Source organism: Sorex araneus, chromosome 10 (assembly GCF_027595985.1).
Source record: "Sorex araneus isolate mSorAra2 chromosome 10, mSorAra2.pri, whole genome shotgun sequence".
NCBI classification, from domain to species: Eukaryota; Metazoa; Chordata; class Mammalia; order Eulipotyphla; family Soricidae; genus Sorex; species Sorex araneus.
In genome coordinates, this window is record NC_073311.1 from 61,534,320 (window position 1) to 61,554,143 (window position 19,824).

Here is a 19,824-nt window from a genome sequence, read left to right on the forward strand (position 1 = left end):
TTAAATATTATGTTTAGGTAAATCAAATAAGAATTGAATATGCAGGGGCTGGAGTGATAGCACAGCGGGGAGGGCGTTTGCCTTGCACGCGGTCGACCCGGGTTCGAATCCCAGCATCCCATATGGTCCCCTGAGCACGGCCAGGGGTAATTCCTGAGTGCATGAGCCAGGAATGACCCCTGTGCATTGCCGGGTGTGACCCAAGAAGCAAAAAAAAAAAAAAAAAAAAGAATTGATTATACAAGTAAATATCTTATTCTTGGATAGGAAGCTTCAATTTTGCAATAATATATAAACAATGAAATTCAGATAAAAAATTCAAAGTGATTAATAATATGAAAGAATCAGAAATGAATTTTTTATGAAGAAGCAATGCCCCTGGGAGGTATTTAAGTTTGCTGTTGGCTACACAGTAAGTGGGGCAGTATAAATTAGAACTAATGGACGCATACGGGAAAAGAGTAGGACTCCCAAAATAAACTCACATACACAGAATTATCAAGCATGGCTAAATTTGGTATTTCAAATCAATAAGTGGAGGCAAGGTTTTTTTTAAAAAAAATAGTAATGATATTAGAAACATGAAGGAAAGACTGGCTGTCTCATTACACTAAAATGAATCACAGATAGATCTAAAATAAAAGTGTTAAAGTCATAAAAATACCAGATGTATATACCTGCAGCTGCAGGGTCAGGTTGCAAATATTGAAAAGTTTTAAAAGAAAAGGTTGATGAACTTGATTGCCTGATTCTTTCTTCTGTCTTTACAGGGAAAAAGTTCTTAAACATAGGCAAAATCAAAATACAAATTGGGAACATTTTCTTTAACAGATATAGAATCACAAGGCTTTAAAAAAAATACATTTTAAACATTGAAAATGAAAAGACAAGCTGGAGAAGAAAGTAGGCAAAAGATAAGGAAGTGCTTGTCATAGGAAAGGAAATGCTCCGGCATTACAACAAAAAGTATTTTTTTAATTATGCAAGTATTTAAAAGTAAAACGAAATTTGTCCCCACTAATCATGAAAATTATAAAGTTTCACCTACCTAAGCAAAAATTTTTAAGGTTAATATTAAGTAGGAAAGAGGACAACAGCCTCTTGGTCATAAACTGCAACTGAAAAACAATCCATAAATATCAGTCTAAAATTAAATGTGTGACTTCATAACCCTGAAATTTTCCTTCTAAAATGTTATCCTGTGGAGATAACTGAAGAAGCGGGAAAAAAAACACTGTTTCCAAGATGTTCATTTAGCCATTTCTGGTTAAAAAAAAGAATGAATGAAAAGAAAAGCACCTTGGTCACCGCTCAAACAGAATGGAGAGCTTCCTTTTAATGAGACAGCACTACCTTGTTCTATATATACAAGTGTAACTACTGATGAAGGTGCTCAGAGTGTAAAGAAGAATGCTGATAAAGCAATATATTAATTGATTATTACATAATACAAATGTGCTATCTACAACTATAAGACAAATTAATCCAAAATGTTTCAGCTTCAAAAACATCTGGAAAGATAGAAATCAAAACCTCAACATTCTTCATTGGCAGGGAATGAGACCGAGCAGACATTTATGTTTGCTTAACACACACTCGTATAATGCTTTAACTTTACCAACAGAAAAGTGCTACTTTAGGGGCTGGAGCGATAGCACAGTGGGTAGGGCGTTTGCCGTGCACACGGCCGACCCGGGTGTTCGATTCCCAGCATCTCATATGGTCTCCCGAGCACTGCCAGGAGTAATTCCTGAGTGCATGAGCCAGGAGTAACCCCTGTGTATTGCCGGGTGTGACCCAAAAAGATAAAATAAAATAATTTTTTTAGAGTGATATTTAAATTACAAAAAAAAAATAAAACCTGAAATTATTTATTAGCTCTCCATTATTATTCTTTAGAATAACCTAAACTATTGTCATATAAATCCAATTTCAGAGACAATTATTACCCTGGGGACCTCAGCAATGAAGAGACGAGTAACATGCCCTTATCAGTTGTCACTGGAAAGTCTCCCCAGGGTGATCCTGCGGCAGCTGTTTCGCATAGATGTACAAGTTTTACTACTTCTGACCAGAGCACAGTTGAGATCGTTTATAGCTGACATCATTTCTTGAAGCTGACAGATAAAAACTTGAATTAAATAAGTAGAATACAACAGCCAGATGGGTAGGAGAGCAAAATAATCGCTAAAATTAAAGGAGGAAAAAAAGGAGACCTCTCTCTCTGACTCGAGCCACTGCTTTATTTCAGCATCCTTGAGAAGGTGGTTAACAAAACAAAAAAGGCTTTAGATAGTAATAGTGAAATACTGAAGTGTTAATTCACCTTCACACCCTGAAATGTTACCAATTAGATTCCCTCCATCGTGTCAAGACATCTGTCAGTTCCCTGGAAAATTAAACATACTCTTAGCATGGGAACCAGCAGCCATGCTCCTTGATATTCATACAAAGGCAGAGGAAACGTTCATAGCAGCTCTATTCAGAACTGCCAATGCTGAGAAGCAACTGAATGAAGGCCTTCAGCAAGTGAATGAATAAACTGTCTCTTAGTCAACAGAATATAATTTAGCAGCAAAATTAAATGCACTATCAAGTCATTAAAAAGACACAGAGGAGTTGCGATCTGGGTCACCATATCTGAGATGTGTACTCTTGGCTTTCTCTCGAGTCCTCTCTCTCTCTCCCTCCCTCTTTCTCTCCTCTCTCTCCCTCCCTCTCTCTCCTCTCTCTCTCTCTCTCTCTCTCTCTCTCTCTCTCTCTCTCTCTCTCTCTCTCTCTCTCCTCTCTCTTCTCTTTCCACACACAAGCACACACATACATTATTTCTCTAAATAAAGCAACTTTTACTTTAAAAAGACAAGAAGGAATCTTACATGCACATAAGTGAAAAAAAGTTCATCTGAAAAGGCAACACAGTATATCTACAACTCCAGCTACATAACATTCTGGAAAAGTTAAAGCTATGAGAATACAACAAATTAGTGGCGGGAGACCAGGGAGCTAGAGTAGGAGTTGGGGCACACCCGTTGCCTGCACAAGGACCTGAGTTTGACCCCCAGTGACACATGTCCCACGCCCACTAGCACAGTTGAGTGTAGCCCTCCAGCCTATATTTTCCTCTTAATTTTGATGTGACCCTAAAACTGTTCCTCAAAATTACATCTTAAATAAAACGGGAAAGTTCCCATGAGCCTAGAGTGGGGGTTAAGGAAGAGGAAGACAAGAAAATAGGAACTAAACCTGTGGGTGCCAAGAGCAGCCTTCAACGGGCAGTGTTGAGGAAAGTTCCTAATTTCCCGCCCAAGTCTAGCAGTTCTAGTCATCAAAACCAACCAACACAAAACCAATTAACAGAAGAAAAAGACAGACAAATTCCTGCCCTGAAGGATCCATGAGCAGGAGACCTACAGAAATGACTGGCACATTTCTCTGTAGCCTTTTTAGAGAGGAAAAGAAGAGTTTTTAGGTTAGTCAAGCAGCAGCACTAATTGCACTCAGAACCATTTCGGGTCTAAATTAAACTTCCTGGCTAAAGGTGCCTCTTCTCTGAGAAGGAAGGGAAATCCCTCTCCTTTTTTTGCGAAGAAGTGTTACACTGTTCTTTTGTACCAGCTGTTTCTTATATAACTTTAGTCCCAAATACTCAAAATGCCAGGGGAGTGTTTTGAAGCAGCTTGCTCTGAATGCCAGCCCTTGCCACCAAGGAAATGGCAACCTTTGCTATACAACCAAAGGGAAGTGAATTTTGCCAGCAACTGTCTAGATCAGAAAGGAAATGGGCCCTTCCCTCGCGCCTCTGGAAAGGAAGGTTACCTCGGACTCTTACCCGAGACCCATTTCAAGTTCTATCCCAAGGAAAGGTAATGCCATTTGTGCTGTTTCCTCACCTCCCCGCCAAAAAAAAAAAAAAAGATTCTCTTATGGTGCTGTTATGACAATGGTAAAAAGTATTTTAAAGAGGCTCTGATATATAGTAAGACTCATTAAAATGCTAGCTCTCAGCACCACCTACAATCTAAATGGCCTTGGGCAAATAATTACTCAGAGCCCATTTCTTTGTAAAATAAGGATAACTCCCTCAGAGTATTTGTGAACATTAAATGATAACGTGGCGTAAAGTGCTTAAAACAGTGCCTGGCATATGGCAGACACGGAAAAAAGTACATAACTCTAGTACTAAAAATATCAGTATTGTCTAAAAAATGGAGCTGAATTTAAATTCAAGGGTTAGATTGATACAGACTTATGAAAGCATCCGGCACTGTTCTTGCACACAATTCGGTTCAAAAATGTCAATTAAATATGAGCTTCCTTCTCCATATTGCCTATTTTCCAAAGCAGTCTGTCTTTTCTTCCTTCCCACGGCTGGCGATCAAACCTAGGGCCCCACAATGAGCCACAACCCTAGTCCCCATATTTCTATTTTAAAAGTCCAAAAAGAATGTCTGTAGGATAACATAGCCTCAGGCGGTTTAGGTTTATTGGGTTACTCCCGTTACAGTGCTCCCATTCCTCTGTGCTTATTTGTAGCTTCTTTCTTAGTGTTCTGTTGACTTGTAAATATTGTTTTTTTCTCTTCTCCTTGAGTCCTTTGCATAGTTTATTCAGAGCCATGTCCTTTTTGTATGGACACAGGAAGTCTTAGCAAATGCTATGCTTTTGTAACCTGGGAGTCATTTGACTCTACATGATATTTTCCTCCTGGTCATCTGTTCTCTGGACCTAAGCCTCAGCTGCCCTTACTTCCTAGCACCCCCAAAGCAGGGTCCCGACGAGGGAAGGGACGGACCCAGGGCAAGTGGTGAGTTGTATGCTATCCTGGCATCGAGATGGGCCTGGCCAAAGTGCCTAATGCTTGACTATAAGTTAAGAGCTTGATCATGGACAAATGCTGTCATGATCCAAATAGTGATAACTAGATTTGGTCCCTGCTAGGGTGAGGAATGATTAATCTGGCCTGAGTGCTGTAGTCTGAGTCTGTGGCAAGATGTTCCTAGGAGAGCTGCCTTGCAAGCCTCAATGTATCTCTTGCTATGTCCATACAAAAATAACTAGTATTAAGATGTTAGTGAGCGTTTGGACTAAGGAAAGGAGAAAAACACCTTAAGAGTCAGCAAGAGCTTTGGAATGCCCTTAGGTAGTATTGCCCTTTGAACCTGGAGGCCCTCAGGAAGGGTTTTCTTATGCTGATTTTGCTACCTGGCTATGTGTAGCCTAGAGGGCAAGGTGGGAGAGACAAGTAGGGGGAGAGACTAGAGAATCCAGAGATGCTGCAGTAGATCCAGAGAGAGGAGAGGACAGAGCTAGGAGTGAGTGCGGGAGATGAGAAACATGGAAGATTGAATAAATAGTAACTAATCAGCAACCAGCTTAGTCCTCGTTCTTCCTTCGCCTGTCCTTGGCCAACGGCCGTCCCGATCCAGCCCATACACAGTGGTTCCAGAGCACCGAATGCGGGCAGTGGGACAGCCACCCGGAGAGTCCATGAGTGCACACGCCCATCGGCGCGCTTTTCCAGTGTTTTGGACTGCTTATAAGGTACAAACCTTGAAATCACATTTTAAAACAAGAGGAATATTCCGGTTTCTTACCTGTTCTTTCCCTTTGTAAGAGGTTATTCGGTGTGATTTTATGCTGGAATTATAGTTTAAGCTCAAAGCTGGAGACAAGGGTGCCAGGTAGCCCATATTCTAAACTGGGAGGCCCCTTCTCAATGGTGGGGAGACCTACATCCTTCTAATTAATCACTTCGTCTCCAGTACCCACAAGCAGTGCCAGGCACATATGTTGAACTAAAGGGTAAATAAATGAATTGCTATTGACCATTTTCAGCATGGACTCTTCATCTCAGGCAATAAATTAAACTCCTTCTGGAAGCCATTCATACAGACTCCCAAAATCAGTCTGTCAAGAAAATCCAATATTGATGACCTCTCGGTGTCTGTGATGCAAGCCATAATGCCCCAAAAGTAGAGAGAGAGTCTGGGGAATATTGTCTGCCATGGAGGCAGGGGGAGGGTGGGAAAAGGGGGGGTTTACCGGAGATATTGGTGGTGGGGAATGTGCACTGGTGGAGGGATGGGTGCTTGATCATTGTGTGATTGTAACCCAAACATGAAAGCTTGTAACTATCTCACAGTGATTCAATAAATTTTTTTTTTAAAAGAAAGAAAATCCAATACTTTCATTCAGGCCATAAAACTCATTACACTCTTACTCTGGCTATGATGTGAAATGAGAGACAAATATAAACAAAGATTTAATCACTGACCCTAAAGTATCAACGTAACACTGAATATGTTTGGTTACGTCAAAAGGCTGATGAAATTTCAACAGGGACAGAAGACGCAGGAAAGGCCCTCCAACACTCAACCTCCCCGGAATGACCCAACTGTTAAACAAAAGATGACCTGGTCATGCTCTGAGAACTGCATCTTTACGATCCTCTCACTCTGGCAGCGGCGTACAGTTAAATACCTCCTGCACACCCAGACTGGAGAGTACAGCCCAGCAATTTTTGGACCACTGGTCTATGAAACATTGCCAATCTGCAGGAGTGACCAAGCTGAGAATCACGCTGGTCTATTGGGACCACAATCCCTTACGTGGCCCATCACTGACCAAACAAGTGACACTAACATTATGAGCTCTTTATGCCTTCTACTGCACCCTCACCCTCCACTCACATGGGAATGATCTGTTCCAAATTCAAGCCCCGGGCATTTAATTTTAGTAAATAAGAAAAGAATTCTTAAAATAATCCTGAACAAAATACAATTGTTTTGCATGGATTTTTTTTCTCTCTCTTTAAAATCTCTACATTCTCACGAAGCATAAGTTATTTCCCTTTTTAAATTCTTCATCATCATCATCATCATCATCATCATCATCATCCCATTCATCGTCAAATTTATCTAACGGTCTCAGTAATGTCTCCATTCGTCCTAGCCCTGAGATTTTAGAAGCCTCTCTTTACTCGTTCTTTCCAATGGTGCCGCATTAGAGGCTCCTTCAGGGTCAGGGGAATGAGACCTATCATTGTTACTGATTTGGGCATATGAATACACCACGGAGAGTTTGCCAGGCTCTCCCATGCGGGCAAGAAACTCTTGGTAGCTTGCCAGGTTCTCTCAGAGGGAGAACTAGGCTCTAAGATGTCACGTGGCTGCAAAGCTTCCAGGAACCTGGTTTTATAGTCTCTGGATGTTGGCCGTTGGCGGGATTACATGGCACTGGGGGCAGTCCCTGGGTATGACCACCTAGCTACTGGAAAATGGGGGATCTGGGTGGAAGAGGCCCAGTCCTGATCCGAGCAGGCTTGGAGATCTCAGCCCTGGGTCCCACACACCTGGGTTCCTCTAAAATTAGTTTTATTTAATTCTCTAGAAAAATTATGAACATACTATCATAAAGTCATTTCTTTTTGAGAGGTGGGGGAGCTTCCAAGCTTGGTGCACTGGGCCAATGTTCAGTTCAATGTGAAGTACCAAGAATAAGTAAGGTGCATCTGACTCCCTGCAGTGTCAGGAATCACCTGGGCTACTCTGGAGTGTACCAAGGCCTCCAGGGCTGCACTGGACAAAGCCTGGAGGGTCACGTGGTACCAGAAATCCAACTAGGTTGGCTGAATGCTACTCCTTAGCTCCTGTACTATCTCTTCCAAATCACTATTTTTTACATGCAGATGAAAAGCCCTGCTATTCTATTACAATCCATTGGATAACTAACACTAGTTATCCAATGGATTGTAATAGAGACAGTAGCAATGACAAAGAAAGGTACACTAAATGAATTCCTCCTACTAGGCCTCTGCAAAGCTCAGTCAATGAGGGACTGTGTGACACTGTGTGAATCCAGTTATATGGAATCTTTCCCAGTTGTTTGGTTCCTTTGGTGAATTTTCCCCTGCAGGGTATTTCATCATTTAAAGTTAACAATCACTTTTTATCCAAATTTAATCCACACTGAGATAGAAAAAGTCTCCAGTCCACTTGGCTAAAGTCAAAGATTTTGTATGAATACCAGAGAAACCAATTATAAGGATTAAGGGTAGGGGGGAGGGGGAGAAATGCCATGAAACTACTTTTAGAAATGTATATTTAAAAAATATTTAAGACGTACACCCACGGACACTCATCACAACATTATTTATAATGATGAGAAATTAAAACATGAATATCTAATAATGATGGACTAATTAAATTATGGATTAACTGATGGATCAACTATTCTGACAAAGGAAAAATCTCACAATCATTAAAAAGGGGTGATGTAGTTCTACATACATTGTTACTATAAAAATAGTCCCAATATACTGTTGTATTTCCTGTACTTCTGTTTTATACACACAGAGAAGCACTGAAAGGTCCTGAAGAATAAGCGCCAAACGATCAGCAACATTAAATGCTAATTAAATCATCCTTTGCATTTTTTTAAATTTGGTTTGATTTAGTTTGGGTTTGGGGGTTATACCTGGCAAGTGGTCAGGGCTTACTCTGAGTGATGCTCAGGAGACTATTTGCAATGCTGTGGACTGAATCGGGGTCAGTCATATGCAATTTAAGTGCCCTCGGTACCACCTCTTGGGACCCCAATCAGTCATTCCTCAAAGGAAAACAGTGCTGCTCAGGGCCTGTTTTAAATGTCAACCTCAGGGCCAGAGTGACAGGACCGAAGGTAGAGTATTTGCCTTGTAAGCAGCAGACTCCAGTTCGATCCCCGGAATCCTATATGTTCCCCCAAACACTGCCAGGAGTAGTTCCTGAGTGCAGAGCCGGGAGTAAACCCAGACTATTGCCAGGTGTGTCCCCAAAGCCAAAATTAATAAATGTCAACCTTAAGGAAACAGAACTCTTTAAAAAGACCTTTTGATTTTCCCATGCTCAGTATTTACCAAACCTATATGAATAATTAAAGAAAAAAACATAACGTGCAATTTTTAGCATCATTGTTAAGGATGCCATTAAAGAAAGTAATTTGCGTCAATACCGTAACATTAAATAAGAAAACTGAAAGTAAATATCTTCTGGTTTTCTTTCTGTGTTTTTCTTAGGCGTGGGGGTGGGGGGCACTGGCAATGCTCAGGGGTTACTCCAAGTTCTGCACTCAGGAATTATTCCTGGCAGTGATCAGGGGACCATATGGGACGCTGGGTCGGCTGCGTGCAAGGCAAGTCCCCTGCCAGGTATACTATCTATCTGATCCAAGAGTAAACACTTCTAAATAAAAAATCATAAAGAAATTTTACTCTAAGCATATTAGTTGAGAATCATATGGAAAACAATAAAGATACAATCTTGAGTAAATAAAAAATATAAAAAATCATATAAGATAGAAAATTTAGTATGCAAAATTTATGCAAACATGCACAAAAGAAAATGTTCACAATTAGTATTTCTGGAAGAGGAATTAGGAGTGTTTTTTTCATTTTTTGCCACATTTACAATTTTTTCTACAGTAAATATTCTAAAATCAGACAAATAAAAATTATAAAATCTTAAATAAGCAGAAGGGACATAAATTACTTCAAAAATCAGACAAATAAAAACTATAAAATCTTAAATAGGCAGGAGGGACATAAAATAATGAATATATCTGTAGCATCAATATTTAAACAAGCACTTTGATCAAAAAAAATCTTTTTCACTACAGTTACTTAGAAAACTGGTAAACTCTGTATCTTTCACTAAATATCGAGAAGGTATACCTCTGAATTCAGCTCCGTCTTGGCACCTAACTAAAAGAGTGATAAAACTCCATGGGTTGGGCTGCTTTTCTCTTACGCAACCCCATATCTAGAAGATAGTCTAACAGAAAGGTAGAAAATAATCACTTTGCAAATCAGCAAAATTATCCGAAGCAGACCAACTATAATCCTCAGTTTCTCACTGAGGCTAAATGGCATTAGACTGGGCATGACAATATCAATTCTATAAAAGCAGGAACAATGCCAGACTCTCATGACGGTATCCCAGCACCTTACTGGTAGGCACTAGGCATCTGGTAAACGTTGAATTAATGAATAAATGAGCAGGCGACTTAGGGCTGGACTCTGTCCTCAGAATAATACCGGGTATGTTATGGCCTTGTTCATTCTGATACTAAGGAATAGGTATGTTACAAGATCATATTTCATTGTTATGCATTCTTTTATTGAAGATACAAGTCAGGAGCATATAATGTATCCCAAAAAGCAACTTTTCTCATCATTATTACTTAATATGTAGCAAGAATTCATCATCTCACCCTTTCAACGTATTTCCACCCACAGTTAGGACTCAGAAAGATCAAGGAAATGTTTCAAGGTCACAGAGTTAGCAAATGACAGAACTAAGATCAAAACTTAATTAGCGGGGACCCCAAAGTCTGAGCTCAACGTAGGTGACAACCAGCTTCTCGTCAGCTCTCCCTGTCAAATGAATGTGGCTACGAATTCAACACTAGTCATCTGAATTATCACAATAAACCTGTGAAATGAGTTAACATTTTAAAACTTTCGGGGGCTGGAGCAATAGCACAGCGGGTAGGGCACTTGCCTTGCATTGCGGCCGACCTGGGTTCGAATCCCAGCATCCCATATGGTCCCCTGAGCACCGCCAGGGGTAATTCCTGAGTGCAGAACCAGGAATGATCCCTGTGCATCGCCAGGTGTGACCCAAAAAGCAAAAAAAAAAAAAACAAAACCTTTCTTACACGGCCAAACAAAAGAATAGAAAAGGTCAAGCAACTTGCCCAAAGTCACATAGCTCCTAACAGAGCTAAAATGAAATGAATAGCTAAGAGATATCAACCAATTCTGTCATGAGAGACTGTACTACAGATATGATTACCATTACTTTCAAGACAATACACAACTTGGTCAAGACAAACTGGACATACTTTACAGTAACATGTTCAATAGATCCAATGAGTTCCCTAAACATTTCTTTCCAAACTGAAGACCAACAGGTTCCCAAATTGGAAAAAAAGAAGGGGGGGGGGAGCAATATTGCACTTGAATATTGAAGTGCAATATTCAATATTCAATATTCAAATAACCACTTCCGTTTGCCAGACAAAAGACAATAGGTACAAGTATCTAAATATTTTTAAGTTTTAATCATATCAACAAACAGACAAAATATGGTACCGGGGCATGGAGAGAGCTCAAGTGGATGCCTTGCATGCCCCAGGCCCTGGGTTTTTATCCCCAACACCGTATGGCCTCCAGCACTGCAGGGCACGGCTCCAATGGCCCCACGACAGCACTGAACAGTGGCCTGAGCACCAAGTCATGCATGAGCATTCTGAGCTGAGAATCACTGTGTGGCCCCACACCTTCCACCCCCAACATTGAGGGAGCCTCTAATTAAAAAAAAAAAAAGAGTTCTGTATTTCTTAGACAAACCTACCTCCAACACAATCCCATGTGCCAAGTTCAAATTTAGGTTTCTCAAACCCCACGAAGTTTGGTAGCACAGAGAGGTCCCATCCCATGGACACAGAAGCCCCTCCGGGGCTCTGCTGTCCATATCCCAGGTCCTTCTCCTCTTTCCTCCTGCAGAGAGCAGGGGAACAGCCCCCCCACTGGCGGGCTGTGGGAACAGGCTGGGGTGATTTGGGGAGCCCGGAAAGCGCCTCCTGGTGCCTACCTTCCAAGGATGGACGAGATCAAGAGGACAGAGTGGAGCTGTCCAGGGCGCATCTCTGTCCAGGATCAAAGAGAAGCACTGAGAAGTGCCCCCGCCAGCTCTCAACGGAGACGAATAACTACTCTAGAAAACAATCTAAAAGGTTCCCTTCTCCCCGCTCTTCCCTAGCTAAGGCCCATTACTCATCAAGCCGCCCTTCCTTTACCCTTCTTCGAGGGCATCTCTCCCAACTCAGAGACACCTCCTTTGCCTAAGCAAAGCCTTTACAGCCTGTGGTTTCCAAATTTAGCCTCGTGCCAAATGGCGTGATGTTTGCAGGACTCTGAAAAGCCCCATGCCTGGGCTGGTTGGCGTCTCTGAAGCACGGCCTCCCCCAGCCAGTGTGTAGATCCATGTCACAGCACAACCAAGGGTGCAAACACGGTACCAGTGCGAGTGACCCCTGGTCACCGAAACAACAGCCAAGGGACAAGGGCAAGGGGATGAATGAACACACTGCCTTTAAAACGAAGAAATGAGTAAATAAGGCAAAGGCTGTCCAGCCCAGAGCAGTTTTAGTCCCCAGGGCTTCCCGCTCAGACTAGGGTGCTGCCAACCGTGCTCTGATGTCCAAGCCCGTCATGACAAAGAGCCACGTAGCCCCCGTGGAGACGCCGGAGGAGCTGCATTCAAGCAGGAACTCGGACCACGTGGAGAATGCCGCTAACTCACTGGCTGCCCACACTGCCAAGCGGCACGGGGCCTCCCCTCCCTACACAGCCAGGGGCTGCCTACCGACACCCACACACTCGGACACCCTCCATTCACATAGTACGGCAACCGAAACGAGCGCGCCAGGAACTGAGCTCAGCTCTGGGGATGGAAACAGGAATGACACAGCAGAAAATCCTGGTCGGTACTTTTACCACAACATGAAAAATGTACCTGTCACTGCCAGATAATAGGATCATTATCTGTTTATTCTGCCTTTGCTTATGTGTCAGTACATTTCAAGAGAGTACGAATTTTGCTACAGTTCCAGTAACTTCTACAGTTAACAGGGGCCGTGGCAGACACATGGCTGTAAATGTTTTTGACAGGTGAGCGGAAGGCAATACTGTGTATGCCCTATTTAAGTTTTAAAAAAGATAAACTGCACACAGTCTGGGGGGAGGGAATGAATGGTAACCTGGATTAAGCACTAATCATATACCAGAAACAGTTCTAAGTATTTCAATGCACAGTCTATTATTCTAAACAAGCACCAAGAGTCTACCGGAAATGACCTTTTATTAAAGAGGAAACGGCCAAAAGGCTGACTTGCGCAGGGGCACCTGGATACGGAAGTGGTGAGATGAGAGTGTGAGCTCGGCTAAGTTCTGCACCGTTGCTCCCCGCCACTACAGCGTCTGTTGCGAGATGAGGAGGATCTGCCCTTCGGGGAGGCTTTCCAGGCTGACACCCATCTGATCAGCCTAATCTGGCTTACACAGCAGGCGGCACCCACCTCTCATCCTCTCCAACCCTGCCCCTACCGTTCAGGCCTACCCTTGCCCTGTTCTGTCCTTCAATTTTTGGGAAACACCCAGAAGTGCTCAAGGGTCAGGGATCACCCCTAGCAGTATTGTTCCAGGAACCATGGGGATTGGACCTGACACTGGGGATTGAACCTGAGTCACTTATGTACAGGACAAATGTCCCAAAACTCTCTGTGCCACCGAGGCAGGTCTGGGACTACTTAAAACTTCTGATATCTTTATCTTCAAAACTATGGGCAGAGGGGCTGGAGGGATAGCACAGCGGGTAGGGGTTTGCCTTGCACGCGGCCGACCCGGGTTCTAATCCCAGCATCCCATATGGTCCCCTGAGCGCCACCAGGGGTAATTCCTGAGTGAAGAGCCAGGCGTAACCCCTGTGCATCGCCGGGTGTGACCCAAAAACCAAAAAAAAAAAAAAAAACTATGGGCAGAAAAGAAGTCACACAAAATAAAAAGCCCATGGAGTAGTGTTATCAGAAATTAGGGAAGGGGAGAGAAACATGACCGCTTATAAGAGTGGTCACTGCACAGTAGCAAACAGGATTTTCAAAGCACTCCGGAGTGTAAAACTACCCCCGGACCTTCCAGTCCACGTGATGTAAATGGGCTCTTAGCTGACACACAGTCAGTCCCCTGGAACACTTGCTTATGCGCTTCCTAGGAGCCACGTACAATCCCGCTCAGGGATCCTGACCTGGACAGCACCACCTCCCATCTGGCCTCATTGGCACAATCTCCACTGGCACAGATCACAGAGGAAATGCATCGGGCACGACCACATCTCCCCACTGTGCCTTTTGCTGGTCTACCTGCCTGGAACATCCTTCTGCTATTCCTCCGCCACTATTGACCCCACTTTTCCGTTCTCCAAGGCACACCTCTCATCTCCCACCTTTCTGCAAAACTATCCTGGCACATTCTGTGAACTTGCCAGGATTTCTACGGTCAGTCTGGCCATGCATGAAACACAAGCATGTGGCAAAGACCTTGTGGGTAATCTGTGTACACTACCATGTGCCTTTCACTACAAACCTGTAAAAAATTATTATAAAAAAACTTTACAAAAGGGATTTGAAACCGAAGGGCAAGTCAGAATGATCACACAACCAGTCAGTGGGACCTCCAGAATCCCAACCCTGTTCTGATGTTCTGACAGCTCCTGGCTTCTGTTCTGTTGTTTCAGTGTTTGTTGCCTTTCTTCGATGGCCCTATCTCCAGTTGTTTATTTAATTATAAATACACGAGTCTGTCACGTGGGAATTAAAGTAAATCCCCTAGATGGTGGGGACCAGAAGCCAGGGGCTAAGGCAAGTTTATGTTTATAAATGTGGATAATATTGTATCTGTTCTTACATGTTTTACAGGGAATGCAATACATTAAAAATGTAGCACAGTGCCAGACAGACAAGCACTTAAAAATTCTGTTGTTTCTGTTGTTGATCCAAAAATGAAACTGCGAGTTGAAGTTTATTTCAGAGCAGTTAAGTGAAATAAACTGGCGAGACCAGGAGAGAAAAGACAAAGGCCCTTTGGATGTTGCTTCAGATATTTCTAATTGCTTGACTGTTCAATCAGAAAGAAGAGTTGCAAAGAAACTTCCTTCAGCTGCTGTGATAGGACCAACTGACTTATCTTTTATTATACCATGTGGATGCTGGAGAAACTTCCTGGTAGTTCAAAACTCTTGCAGCTTTGATACTTCCTTACTTAATTTATACGGCAGCAATTGTCAAAGTTCCCTCTGAGAATTTAAGTTCTGGAGTAGAAAAAGAAAATCACAAAAGCACAACGCCCTGGGAATTTTAGCATTTATAAATAGAGTGAACCGTTTTCTTCTGAACGCACTTTAAGTCATTCCATTTCTTCACCTGTCTTACCAGTGGCTCCCTGGTAGGAGGTTAAGCTGTCCCTGAGAAATCTGTCCATTCTGCTCACCGCTGTCCCCAGTGTTAAATGACATCCAGCGTGATTCAGTCAGTCATGAAACAGGGGCTGGGTGGCTGCAATTATTTATGTGCCTTGCATGCACTACGCCGCATGCATCCATCTCCAGACAAAAGCTCACTTTGGACATTCATGTACGTGTGTTTGTGCATTAACTATTGCAGAGCAGAAAACACAGATACCCGTTTGACAAAGTTGTGTCTCCGTAACGTCCTAAAGACTCTGGCTGATCTCATACTCCACAAAGACACAATACTATCCACAGGCTAACTGATGAGATGTCTAAAAACAGTAAATTTTATCCGAGTAAAAAAGAAATTTAACTTAAATCAGGAGACATTTACTGTCTTTTAAAACTCCCCCACCACAAGGACAAATGCCAGACGGCCTCTCTCCTATGTGGTATATAAAGAAACCAAGCAAGGGCCTGGACGCCAGAACCGAGGGTACCAAACAGTGGGTGGGCACCTCGAAGCGCCTGAGGAAGACGCCAGGGAGGTTCGGGGTCCTGGGCTCGTTGGTGCTGGTAGAACTGCAGCCACCTTGTATACCAAAAATATGAATATTAATACTATTGCCATTATGTTGCCTCACAAAACCCCTCCCCATTCCTATTTGTTAACGTGCGCTGTCAGGGGAGAGACAGCAGGATATGAGCCAATAATGTTTATTCCTCTGCGAGTTTAGCAGATGACATTACCACCCCCCCCCCGCCCCTGCAAATTTTTGTTTGTTTTAGGTTTGGGGGTCACACCCAGCTGTTTTCAGGGCTTGCTTCTGCTCAGAGCTCACAGGTAATTCCTGGTCAGTTTATGGGCAGGGGGTGGTGAGAGGCGGGGAGGTGACAATGACCACAGACCACCGACCGGGTGCCAGGAATCAAACCTCAGACTGCAAGGCAAGCACCCTAGCCCACGGTACTATCTCCCTGGTCCTAGACTTACACATCCTCGTGGGCTACTCTGATAATGTTACATTACAACATGCACAGAAAACATAATGTATAGCCATTCTAATAACACCATTCAACGTGGGCATCAGGGTGTTTGGGGTTCGTTATTTCTATTAATATTAACCCTGCAAGGCAGATGCTATTATCGCTTATCGCCCTATATAAATAAGGAAACTAGGGCTTCGGATTTAGCTCAGCAGTAGAGTTCGTGCTTTATGTGTGATCCCCAGCACACACACACACACACACACACACACACACACAAAGACTCAAAGAGATAAAGCAACTTGTCAGAGAGAATGTCATTTATCTAGTCATAACAGAGTCAAACTGAAAATTCAGGATCCCAACTCTGAAGCCTAAACTCTTCAATAAACAATGGTGCCTCTCACAACGTTACAGATGCCGAGTTGGAGGGATATGTGTTTTGGCAGCCTTTACAGCATTATGGATTTTAATAAGTAATTCTCAGCACAAAGAGACTAGACCAAACGACAGCCAACACTCTGAAGGCTCCACGCCCCAGAAAGCAAGGCAAAAGTGTCTCAGAAATATGAAGCATGTTTTACCTGGTTACATCCTCCCCATGAAAAGATATTGCTTAACAGATTTTTCTACCTCCTATACTGAAAAAAAAAAAAAGGTGGCAGGGGTGGGGATGGGGGATGATCTAAGACCAACAGTAAGTTCTTGGCTCGTTTTCTTACTGTTCGCAATGAGAACGCTTTCTGCTTTTAGATAAAGGAATTGCTGGGTGCTACTCTGTTTTTTTCCAGAGTTTGAGTCCAAAAATCAATACCATGAAGGTGAAAGAAAATTAGTATCTACTTTTAAAGCGAATGGGGTTATTTTTAAATTTAATAATAGTATCATTCTAAAGAGTCTTCCCTCCCAGTTGAAAGAAGTCAGCTGATTTCCTCTAAACGAATTGGCTGTTATCTCCCTGACCTCCTTTCCTTGAGCAGGTCTGAGAAGAGGAGGGAGACCATATGCTTTAAAAGTTTTAACCTATAGGAACATTTGTATCGAACGGAAGTGAAGTGTTTCACTTGGCTCTTACCTGCGCCATAGACTGCTGGAAAAGGGACTATCAGAGCAAAGAGGAGCCTCCATCCCGACTACTAGAATTACAGAAAGCCAAAATCCAGACCTTGGGACACACAAACGGCCAACTAGCAATGGCGGTTGGGGTGGAGATGACCCTATGTGTCCCCTCATTAAGCCCCAGAAGAGCGAGAAGGGAGAAGGAGTTCTGCCTGCCAGAAACTTATTTTTAGACACTTAAACTGAAACCCCCAGAAAGGGAGCGCAACTACAACCTCCCCGTACCTCTGCGCAGAGTTCTTTCTGATTTCCACCCTGGGTTAAGTTTTTCATTTTCTGACTTCAAGAAAGTCCTTGCCTGCAGCATGTTTCCTGCCCCTCACAAAGCATCTACACACGCTAAGCCACGCAAAAGAGCTGGATAGTTTTGGAGCTTGGGGTGATGCGAAGCACAGCTTCCACCCCTGCAAGGTACATGACCTTGGGGAAGGAGCATCCTCCGGCAGACTCCCTGCAGGAGAAAATGGTCCAGATGCTGAGATCCCAGATCTCTTGGTAGGACATCCATAAATCTCCTGGTTTGAGATGCGGCCCTAGAGGGGTAGCATTTACAAAGCTCCAGGCTCGCTCACCATTCTCTCATTCATTACCGCGTCCCTGAGGGCAGGGGATGGGGGGTGGGGGAGTCTTCTTCCTGCTTCTGGTTCTCTAAGGTGCCAGAGGCTTCCCAGAACCCGAGAGTCATGCCACATTCTTAGGAAGAGCAAGACACAAAGTTAGCCGGGCTTCCTCCCGGCCAGAGCCTTGAACACATCCTAGGTTTGAGAAGATGCAAAAGCATTTGCACATCGGTGGGGGTGAACGACAAGGGCCTCCAACTCCAGATGCTAGGCTGGGGATGGCACAGAAAGGGCAAGGGCACCGAGGTTGGGGGGGTGGAGGGAGAAGGTGAGCCGGGCACTGGGAGGAGAGGCCAAGGGCAGGACGCCTTACCTGAAGACCCTGGCGGCCGTCTGGTTCCTCCGCCACGCAGTGCCCTGGTGCAGCACCCCGCGCACGATCTCCTTCTCGTCGGGCAGCCGGTAGACCGGGAAGATGTAGAGCCAGCAGAGCACCACGACGCAGAGGGCACTGGCGCCCACGGGCAGCCGGGTCCGGGGCCACTTCCACGTCAGCACTGCCATGGCACCTCTGGACTGGTGTCGCCAGGCCCGCCCACAGGGGCTCATCGCCACCCCGGGGGTCCCGGGCGGGGAGGCGCGGCCAGAGTCTCAGCACAGTCCCGGGGCCCCCACGGCCGGCCCCCCATGCACACACACCTTCCCCCCGCTCGCCCGGGCTCGCGCGCTCGCTCCCTCGGCCTCCAGGGCTCCGGCGGTCCGCGTGAGAAAATCTTTGCAGCAACTTTTCCCGGGGCTCGCCTCGGAGAAGTGTCTGGGGGTGCGGCGGCCGCGGGGGTCGGCGTCGGGGAGCGGGGCCGGGGCGGGCTCGGCGGCTCAGCCCGGCCTGGACTCCGGGGCGCGCATCTCCCGGTCCGCGTCCAGGGACGCTCCCGCGCCCTTGGCCGCCGCGCCCGCCTCCCTCCCGCGCCGCGGCGCCCGGGGCAGCTCCGCGCCCGCCCCACGCGCTCCCCGCGCCGCGCCGCGCCGCGTCCGCGGAAATTTCCACGCGGCCCCGAGCGGAAGCGTCAGCCCGGCCGGCCCCGCGCCCCCCGGCCCGGCCCGGACCCCCAGCAAGTCGCCCGCATCAGTTCATTCAGCCGCGGCGCCCCGGCCCGGCCGGCCCGCGCCGCGATTGGTGGACAATGAACGGCCGGGCTGTCACCCCGCGGCGGCGAGCCCCGGGAGGCGGGCGGAGAGACGGGTCCCTCCCCGCGCCCCCACCCGCGGCTCCCCCCCCAACTCCCGGCGCGCACGCGCACGCGCGCGCGCGCACGACGGCGCTCACAGCGCCGCGCGTGCACGGGGAGGTGTGTGTGTGTGTGTGTGTGTGTGTGTGTACGTGCGTGTGTGTATATGTGTGTCCGTGCAAGCGCGCGCGTGCGTGTGTGTGTGCGCGCGCGCGCGCTCCCCGTCCTCCGCCTCCACCCTGCAGGGAAAGGCGCTGCTGCATCCAGATGTGCAAACAGCTGCTGCCCGAGCGCCCGGAGCCCCGGCCGTGCGACGCCTTCGGGGGGCGCGGGGGAGGGAGGGTTTGTCGGGAGCTGCCTGTCTGACTCCGCCAACAATCTGGGGCCGGGGCTGACCTTGGAGACGCGCCACCCCGGGGCCCGCCCGGCCGGGGAAGCCGCACGGCGCGGGGACCTCCTAGCGGCGGCGCGTGCGGCTGGGCGCTCGGGCGGAACGTGGCGCGGGGACAAAGGGACCCGGCAGCCGCCGCAGGGCTTGGCTCGGCCGCCGGGAGACCAAGTCCCGAGCCCCGCGCTGGAGCCGCCGGGCTGCGGAGTCCCGCGCCACCTGCGTGAGCGCAGCGCCGCGGGCCAGCTCCGTCCCCACGGCGCGGGGCCGGAGGGGACCCGCGAGGAAGTTGGCTGCAGGAACGCCCGGCTCCCGCGCCCTCTCCCCCCGACCCCGCCGCGCTGGCGTGGCAGACGCCGCCCGGCCCGCCCGCACGGCCCCGAAACCTCTCCTGCCTGGGGAGATCGGGAGAGACAGGAACAGGACGCGCCCGAGTTCTAGCCCTACCGCACCCCACGCAGTTGAACTTCACGTTCAAAGGCCGACTGGCTTGCTCA

General features: G+C 46.2%; 1 protein-coding gene across 1 annotated transcript in view; it reads right to left on the reverse strand.

The window, feature by feature from the left end:
• ST8SIA1 (ST8 alpha-N-acetyl-neuraminide alpha-2,8-sialyltransferase 1) overlaps positions 1-18,804 on the reverse strand; it is a 173,127-nt gene extending 154,323 nt beyond the window's left edge. The window contains exon 1 of the mRNA XM_004611354.2: positions 18,084-18,804. Within this exon, the coding sequence (XP_004611411.1) occupies positions 18,084-18,319 (236 nt within the window). The 5' untranslated portion in view covers positions 18,320-18,804. The remainder of the gene's footprint in view (positions 1-18,083) is intronic.
• Between the last annotated feature and the right edge of the window lie 1,020 nt (positions 18,805-19,824).